The 10,293-nt window shown below is 25.5% G+C and overlaps 1 protein-coding gene across 1 annotated transcript; it reads left to right on the top strand.

Moving 5' to 3' along the window:
• Positions 1–860: 860 nt before the first annotated feature.
• Positions 861–3,627, top strand: LOC100500652 (BURP domain-containing protein). The gene is made up of 3 exons (NM_001250470.3): positions 861–941; positions 1,724–1,829; positions 2,786–3,627. Exons 1-3 carry the CDS (start codon positions 903–905, stop codon positions 3,451–3,453), a joined length of 813 nt encoding a protein of 270 aa, NP_001237399.2. The 5' UTR covers positions 861–902; the 3' UTR covers positions 3,454–3,627.
• Positions 3,628–10,293: the final 6,666 nt, after the last annotated feature.

Genomic DNA, 10,293 nt, shown 5'->3' with positions numbered 1-10,293 from the left:
TAATAAAAAAATTAAAAATTAATTAAAATATCTTACCCTACCAAACCTACATAAAAATGAACTTTTAAACTTTTTCTGACAATAATAATAATAATAAAAATGTTTAATTAGTCATTTGATTCCTATAATTTTATCATTTGTATCTTTTAGTCCTTATAAATTTAAAATAATTTTTTTAGTTCCTATAGTTTATATTTTAATTATTTTTTAGTCCTTATAATTTAAAAGCAATTTTTTAGTCCTTATAATTTGTATTTTAATTCTCTTCTAGTCCCTATAGTTTGAAAGTAATATTTTTAATTTTTATACTTTATATTTTAATTTCTTTTTAGTCCTTACCATAACTAATATTATCAATTATAATTAATTACAAAAATATTAATAAGTAATTGGTAATTAATTTATCACAAGATAATTTATAATAAAAAAATAATTTATAATTAATTTGTAGTTAATTATTTTTATATATTTTTATGTAATAAAAACTAAAAAATAATTAAAATATAAATTATACAAAATAAAAATATCACTTTCAAATTATAAAAACTAAAAAAAAATTAAAATACAAAGACTAAAAAAATCATTTTTAAACTATAAAAATTAACAAAATTAAAATATAAATTATAAAAACTAAAAAATCATGGCATAAACCTATACGAATCAAATAACTAATTTAACAAACCTATACGCATCTAATTTAACATTATAAAAAAGTCGTGTAAAGTTGACCCACCTTTAGTTGTCAGGATATAAAATAAGGGAGTTTTATTTTGAATATGGACAATACGCATGTATTACGAAGACCAATAAGTGTCAATTGAGTTCGCTATATATATCATGAGTCATGCACCTTATACCATACACTCAATTGCCTTCTACAATCTTCCGTTTCATACCATATAATGGAGATTGGACATCTAATCGTTTTAGCTTTATTATGTGTAAGCTATTTTCTTCCATCTTTGTTTCATCATTTTTTACTGTTTTAACTTCACCACTTTATTACGTGCTTTAGATTGCCATTTTCTATGCCATAAAAAATTAAAAAGATATCATTTTTTTGTTGGTTTAATTTGCCCCCATTATATATGTCTTCACTCTTTTTAGTTTATGATTGTTAATTTAATAAGAAACTCAATTTCAGATTTGGTTATTACCAAGAATGTTATTAGCACCGGGGAAAGGCACTTCGTGCCTCTCTAAAATTTTTGAGAAATAAAAGTAATAAAATAAATAATATTGGATAGTTTTTAAGATGTGAATGTGTTTTTTTTTTTAAAGATGATTTGAGAGATAAAATGTGTACACCAAAATATTATATTTCTTTTATTAATAGTATAAATATATACATAGATGTTTTAGTTGGGGTGAGACTGACTCAAGATAAAACAGGTAAAACTTAAGTTTTAGGCCTACTGATAATATATACTTTTACTAGCTTTTATAAAGCAAAAGAAAATCACTTCACAAAAAATCTAATATATATCTTCTTTATTTAAAGTAAAAAAAAAAAAAAATTCATTTTAACCATCACTCATCATTGGACTACTCCGAGTTGGATGATTAAGTTTTTTTGGAGCTGTTTGAGGTTGTGGTTACAATTTTTTTATTGAATCGAAAATACTATTACTAAGTAATACTGTGTTAATTCCTTTTAAAAAAATAACACTGTAAATCAAAGAAAAAATTGATATGTGATCTTAATCTGAACATTCTTTTGCAGGTAACTCTCAAGGGAGCTGATGCGTCGCAATCCGCGAAAGATTATTGGCACTCCGTTTTTCCAAACACTCGTCTGCCCAAGCCTCTCTGGGATCTAGTGTTGCCTTGTAAGTTACACAAATTATTCTTATGTTGATTTTCGATTCAATCTTTTTACAGGTGTGTAATGTTTAGGCTATTTGCTTATTTGATCAGGTACTAAATTTTAGTTGATGTCTTGACTGTTTAACAAAAGATTAATCACCATGTGAACACTTCTCTACTGCAAACACTCCATTATAAGCACTCATCATCACCATTATCTCTTTCTATCTCTCACTTTTCATCATATTATATTATCAATTATATCTATATTTTTCTCTTTTTTCTATCTTTCCAGGTATCAAGCAACATATGATACCATTTCCCTTTAAAAATGTTACACAGCTTTTAAATTTTAATCTTATACATTTATGATTTATTTCTTTCATTCCCATAATAAGTTTAATTTCATTCATTGTCGGTGTAAAGTATTGTATATTATTTACTAATTAAAAATCATTCTAGGTACGGTATTTAAAATAATATTAAATTATAATTTTAGTCTTGGATAATTTTTTACTATAATATTTGGTTTTTTTAATTTTATAAATTTGGTGATTTTGATCCGATAAATTACTCATTGATCATTTCTTACACACATATAAGAAAAGATTAACTTACACTCTTATAAGAAAAGATTAACTTACACTTTTTTGAAACCCATTATTTCTCTTTCCACTTAATTATTTCTACCTAATTAATTAATTAATTGTGATAGTGTTTTTGTCCAATTCTTCTAAGAGATATAATGCAATTATCTTTTTACACTCCACTTGTTACTTATAAAAATGACCAGAGTTAATACAAAATAACTAAGGATATTTTAGTAAAAAAAAATAATTAATGTAAAAGATAAAATAAAAAATATCTTATAAAAAAACAAACAAAATTAAAAATAAGACTCTTACGTTAAAGGAAGGAGGTAGTATAAGGAAGATTTGTATAGTTGTTCTTATTTGTTACTATGTCTATAATGGTGCAGCCCCTAAAACAAATATGCCTATTAAAGTCGAAGAAGAGAAGCAGTATTGGACTCTCTTTTTTGAGCATGACCTTCATCCTCGCAAGATAATGCACTTGGGCCTCCACAAGCACAATGATACAAAAAATTCCACAATAAGCTCATGGGCTAGAACAACAAGTCAACCTTTTGGAGCATGGTTACACGCAAAAGTAGAAGAGAGATATAATCTTGACGAGGTTTGTGGGAAAGCAGCTGCTAAAGGAGAAGAAAAGTTTTGTGCAACATCCTTGCAATCAATGATGGGTTTCGCCATTTCGAAACTTGGGAAGAATATTAAGGCGATTTCAAGTTCCTTTGCCCAAGATCACGATCAATATGTTGTTGAGGAAGTGAACAAAATTGGAGAAAAAGCTGTTATGTGTCATAGACTCAACTTTGAAAATGTTGTGTTTTATTGCCACCAAATCAATGCAACAACAACTTATATGGTTCCTTTGGTAGCATCTGATGGAACTAAAGCTAAGGCACTAACTATTTGCCACCATGATACAAGAGGCATGGATCCTATTGTGGTTTATGAAGTTCTCAAAGTTAAGACTGGAACCGTGCCTGTTTGTCATTTTGTTGGCAACAAGGCTATTGCTTGGGTACCCAATCTAGTCACTAGTGAATCTTGTGTGGTCTAGTTGCTATATATTTTGTTGTACACTAGTTTTCATTATGTTTAGTTTTTTTTTTTTTTTTTTTTTTTTTAAATTGTACACACTGGTTGAGGACTTACATGTTGGAACTTGACTTATGTTAAAGTGATGTCTATGTATGGAGTATCTTCCATGTATTTCAAATAAATGGTTGCTTTTGTGACCATTGCTACATGTTCTGCTGTGCCTGCAAAATTTGCCAATGTGACACTGCATGTTGCATTTATGACCCTTTTTTTTATTTTTAAATTAAAATATTATAAAATATAAATATTATATTATATAAAATTGTTTTTAATTGGTTTTAAAATTACTTATTTATTAAATTAATTTTTTTAATATTGTTTTTTAATTTTTTAAGAGAAATATACAAATAAAGATAAATATAAAAATTGGATAAAATTAGAGTATAATTTTTTAGTTATGTTGTATGTAATTTTTTAGTTAAGTTTATGTTGTGTTGATGTTTTTTTTTATGTTTGTTAATTAAAAAATAAGAAAATTAGTTAGTAGTATTAAAATAAATTTAAAAAATACCATGAAAAAATAATTGATACATCTGTCTTATACAATAGAATTTCAAAGTGTAGTAACTGAAATGATAATCGAGAATAATGAAACATATTAAAAAATATAATTACAACACAAATATGACAAAACTAATGATGTTTCAATTGCTAGTTTGCTAAAAATAGCCAAAATTTTTATTGTGCAAAATCGTTTCCAATAGTTGGATTGTGATAACACCTTTAGCACGTCTCCGACAACATGATCATAACATAAACAATTGTCTTAACATATCTTGATCTTAAGTTTTCCGTTAGCCAATTGTGATTGTTTAAGTATTTTATTAATAATGAAGTGTAATGTTCTTCTATAGATAAATTGTTAAACAAAAAGTATTATCATTTTTAATTAAATCTAATGACATAAACAAACTAATTATATTTAGTAAAATAATTATATTAAAAATTTTAATTTTTTACTAAAATAAATAAATTATTATACAAAATTCAGATTTTAAAACAAATATTCACCTAAAAAATATCTTAAATAAATTAAATAATATAACAAAAATAATTATATTTAATAATATCATTTTCTTAATAATAAAATTAATTTAATCAACCTAGAAAAATTAATTTAATAAATAAATAATTTTAAAACTAATTAAAAATAATTTTATATAATATAATATTTTAATTTAAAACACAAAAAAAGGATGAAGCAGGGAAGTCGGGGTGGCCAAACCGACTTCCCACAAGGCACGTTGAAGTGGTATATTTTGGGCAAAATAAATGAAATGGGTGTAGATTGAGAATTTTAAGGAGAGAGAATCTAGAATGGTAAAAAAAACCTTAAATAAATTATAGTAATTCTAAGCTAGTTAGAACTAAGTGTCTCAATGATAAAAAAAAAAAAAAAGAATTGTGTGTCTTATTAATTTATGTTGGCACCCTATGGCCGATTAATAAAGGAATGCATATTTGAATTTGATAATTTATATAAAATGTTGTGTTTGATGAAAAATCTTCTTGATATACAACTTCAAAGATCATGCAAACTGTTTGGAAATTTCCATCTTTAATTCAATACAACAAATAAAATTGTATAGCCAATGACTTGTTTTCAAAATAAAGAAAAAGGGCAATTAAGAAAGACTTAGATATGATTTAAGTGTTTGATAAATTAGTGAATTTTATTTTGAATTTCTATTTTTTTTATTGAATTTATAATGAAATAATAATTTTATTTGTTATTTTGTTTTAGTTCCTAAAATATCTAGATCATTTGTTATTAGTGAAAGTTCTTATAAAATATTTTTGAAAGAGATTAATACAAAATATTATAAAGATTAGAATAAAAATATATATTAGAAGGAATAAAATAAAAGAACAAGAACAAAAATATCGTCAATACTGAGTTCATTCTGGAACACGCGTTCTTGAGCACTCGTGTGTGTGCTAGCGTGGCCTAGGACACCGAAACAGTGACATGCAGGTCGCTTGTTATATTCTTCCGGAGGTACTGAAGCTGTTTAGTTTAATTGATTGGACAGGATATATACCTATTGTAAATCTTTTAATACTGTATTTAATTTCCACCGATAAAAAATATATTCTTCAGGTGATGTGTGTTCACTTTTGGTGTTTACTACCACCAGCGCAGCAGTAGCAGAGTATATGTAATGTAAGTCTAGGGAAAGAGATGAGGGAAATTACAATAGATGAGAAAGTGAATGGTATTTGGACAGAGAGAGAAAAAAAGAGAAAAAGAGAATAGAAAATAGAAAAATCTCAGCCATTTATTTAAAAGTTAATACGTTCAATGGCTTAAAATTGCTCTCCCATGGTGGGAGACCTATCCACCTTTTTTACCCTAGATTTCGTCTTCTTGAATCCCAGGCAGAAAACCTTTGATTACATTATGTATAACAAAAGATAAATTAGAACAGAAAAAATGTTAAAATAATACTTGTTTCAGATTGGAATATTAATCAATCAATATAATTTGAAATTTAAGACATGCACTAAAGTTAAGTTGGATAAAATTAATTTTGAACCTGCTCTCTATCTTGTTTTTAATTCATGGATGGACTGCCATTGTCACATGAGCTATGGTATTCCATCTATCTATTTTTTTTAGTATTTAATTTAATCAATTTACTAATTATCAATTTTTACTTGGATTTTGAAGGAAAGATTAAGCAGTGAACAAGAGGTAAGCTATGGTATTCCATCTGTCATCTTTTGCATCGTATTTGTTTGTCTTTGGGGGTGGTGATGCTATTTTTTTTTTCTTTCTATAACAGGTGTGTTAGAATTCTTGGCTAGGGTACCAAGGAATTGATTGGTACTCTATTAGTTTATCTTCTCAACAAGAGCAATATGGGACGGTTTTGTGTGTCTGTCACTTTTGCTTCCCATCCTCCCATTCTTATCGTTGCATTCTCTTCTATTTTCATTTCTTATGGTGATACGAAATAATTTTTAAAAATGATAATTAATCCTCGTCAAAGACTAAAAATACACACTTTTTCTTCTAACAAGATTCTAACTCTTAATCATTTAATTAAGAAACACGTATCACGGTTAATTATGTTAAATTATTAGTATCATTACCTTTTCTTTATTACATTCTTTTTCATTCAATTTTCATGTCTTATGTAACGTATGGAAACCACTACTGAATATTAATTTGCTTTTCTATTCGGTCTTTAAAACAATTACTTTTGATCAAGATATAGCAAGTATGCAAAATTACAATCATATATATAAAGCAGAGTAATCTTGAACTTTTTTTCATACTAATGTTATAGCCCCAATTCCCATTAGGCCATTATACATGTATTTGCCTTGAAGATATATACTAGCATTTTTTTTTCATCACTTAGTTGGCAGAAGTTTGTCTTCACTACATTAGCATGGGTTTCTATCACTACAATTTTAAATTATGCATCTCATTTATAAGATAATTTTTTTTTTTTAGTTTAGTTCTTAAAGACAGTAATTTGTCGTCCATTGGTGATTAAATAATACATGTATTGATTTTTTATTTTTGAGGAAAATGAAACTGTATTGATAGTCATTGTTATATTGTACATGAACTTAATCCTATGTTAATTATTTGACCAAACCCATTTCAATGAGACAAGGAAGTATGTTATAATGGTAAATTGCTTTTACTGGTTCTAAGTTTAGTCTTCTCAATTTTGGTTAATTTATTATTTTCTTTTGCTGCTTTGAACTAGTGAATCTTTCTGGAATGAGATAAGCAAAGTAAATTATAACAATTAGGAGTTGTGCCTAGAATTCTGTCGTGATATTAAGATGATTACTCAATGTGATATTATTAAGATGGTTGTGATTAAATAGTTTAGAAAGAGAACCGTCACAATCTTTTATATTGTTGCAATAAAGTGTCATCAATCAATTCAATCTTTTAGCTCATAGGTCCTAGGATTCTTCATCCACCACTGTGGCTTCGATTGCATTGGTCAATGAATCCACAGAACCAGAGATGTGGTCCTTTGATCTTCCTGATACAGTGTCGTTGAAGGTGCAGCTGTCCATGAAGACTTGTTTCAGATCTGATAAACTTCCAGGTGCTTTTTCAAACAAGAGTATGTTTGTTAAATCCCTCATTAAGCAATTTTGGGCGGTTTAAACCGCCAGAAAATGAATTGCTGCAAAATTTTAAAACCTGGAACTCACAGTTACCATCACATCATCATAAGTTAACGAATACACTTAATGGAGGGACCGAAAATAATAATGGATAAAAACATCATCAATTATGACCGATTGATATTTTATTTAGAGATCATAAATAACTTTTTTTAAGAATTCAAAAACCAAAAAGTAATTAACCCTAAAATAATTTACACCAACTACTAAAGCTTAAATACTACTTAAAAAATTCTAAACACGCCAATGTTCACGTGTTACTTGCATTCTTATTTTTAAATTTGCTTTTGAAATTTACTCGGTGTGCAATCAGTGGTGGGAGCACTGTCTAGTGCTTTTAACTTGTTTCAAATTCTGCACGATAATTTAATAGACAATACTTTTGGATTACTAGATTTATATCAGTTGGCTCGTGTCTTGGTTAATCATCGAACATGTTAACTAAAATGGGGAAAAAAAGAAGAAGCTTTTATGATAATATATGAATAAATTAAATAGTACATTTACTGACAATATAAAAGAAAGCTTACTTATAACTTTTTAATTTCTATAAAATAAACATGATTTGGTTTGGATTTTTTATTTTTTTGTACTTTTATTTTTTTAGTCCTGCTCGTAGTACGTATCATTAAGTGCAACTGTAATAACAGCTGTTTACATATACATTTAACTTTAAGCAACATATATTGTTAAAGTTTTTTTCCATTGAAATACAAGACTTTAAGTTATTTAACAATATATTATCACAAATAATATATTTTTAAGCAGATCCATAATATTAATTTAAATACTTACTTTAACAATTTTAATATGAAAGTAAATTTTTATTTAAAATTCTTATATCTATTTTGAATTGTAATACTCACAAAATTATTATGAAAAAACTCACAAGCAACTATACATTATTGATCCTCTAACGTCATCATATGCCACATCATCCAAAATACCAAGTCAATAAATAATGATATGATTAAAAGTGTCACATCATTAGAAACTAAAATTAAAAATTGAAATATTTGCAAGAAATTAATAAAATCAAAAGGTAACACATTTGTAAAAATTAAAAACAAAAAGTAACACATATGCAACGGTACTAAAATATTAAAATTTATTAGATCAATTAGCATTTAAATATAGCAGCTTTTTTGTAAATTACAAGTAAAATATTATTTTATTAATTAATTTAATTTAACAAAATTATTTTTTCTAATGTTTATATTTTAATTTTTAATTTATACTTTTTACTATAAATAAAATATTTTTTGTTAATAAAATCAAACTTTTTTATCTTAAATTTAATTTTAGTAAATAATAAATTTATATGAAATATCTATACTATGTACGAAATATTTATTATTTAACAAAATTTTCTTAATATAAAATTGCATTATGTGGATTAAAAATTTCTACATTTTAGTTTCTGGTAGATTTTAATTAGTATATCATTTATAAAAATTATTACAAAATTTTGTTGAGACTTATAATTAATATGTCTTAACTTTACTAATGAAACATATGTCATGCTAGCAATATTGTAAAGTAAGAAATAATAAAATATTGCAATAAGTCTGAAGTAAATGCATGCTGCATTTGATATTGTTATCATCGTGTGACAAATCTTACCAACTTCGATTATATTGTCTTCGACTTCGTCCTTCATAATTTATGACAGTTACTAAATTAATATGATATTTCTTTAAAAATTAATGAGATATACTTTTAAATTAATTAATGATATTATTAATAAATTATTAATTTAAGTGATATTAGACTCATTCTCTTAAAGGAGATTTCATATTTGAGTTTTTTGAAAGAAGAAAAAAATCTTGATTGAAAGAGCAAACTCAGTGATTAGCTATCACCAAAGTTTTTCAATAGATATTAATCATTAATAAAATTAATAAATACTATGCACTAATATCTTAATAAAAATAATAATAAATAACATCATTAATATATAATTTCATCATACTTTTTTGAAATAGCTATTTTATGTTTTGAATGTGTATAATTATAATCATTATTTTATGATATAATCATAAAAATAGTTATTTTGTGTTTGAAATGTGTATAATCATAATCAATTTTTTATGATATAATCATAATCATTAACATATCTTATCCTCAAAAAGATTTATAAAACTCGATTTGAATTTTTCATTGTTATCTCTATTATGTAAAATTTATAATTTTGATGAACTTATCTTGGAGGGAAAAGAAGAGTGCATTCAAAAGTAATCAATATGTGAAATAAAATTTGAGAAGTTAAATATGTTATCGAAGAAATTTATTTCAATAGAAATTAATGTTTTCAATGACTCTATTTGAGGCATGTGGGATTGGAAAACACTTAGAAACAAGATCATTTTGAAATTTGAAATATCAATTGAAGTAATTATGAAAGAAATTATACAAAAACATCAAATAACATTAGATTTATGTATTTAAAAATATTGTTGTATACGTGTCAAAATAATAGAATTTAAGCTGATTTTCGGTGGGTTGAATCATTATTACTTAACTTTCCAAACACATCAAAATTGACTTCATAAGGTCATCGTGCATGTATTTATTCACACTTTTAATGAATTCATGATTCTTTATTTTATTTTTCCATCTTTCTAAAACCTTTTACTTT

The sequence above is a fragment of the Glycine max genome, chromosome 8, assembly GCF_000004515.6.
Source record: "Glycine max cultivar Williams 82 chromosome 8, Glycine_max_v4.0, whole genome shotgun sequence".
NCBI lineage: Eukaryota > Viridiplantae > Streptophyta > Magnoliopsida > Fabales > Fabaceae > Glycine > Glycine max.
This window is presented reverse-complemented; position numbering and strand designations above follow the sequence as displayed.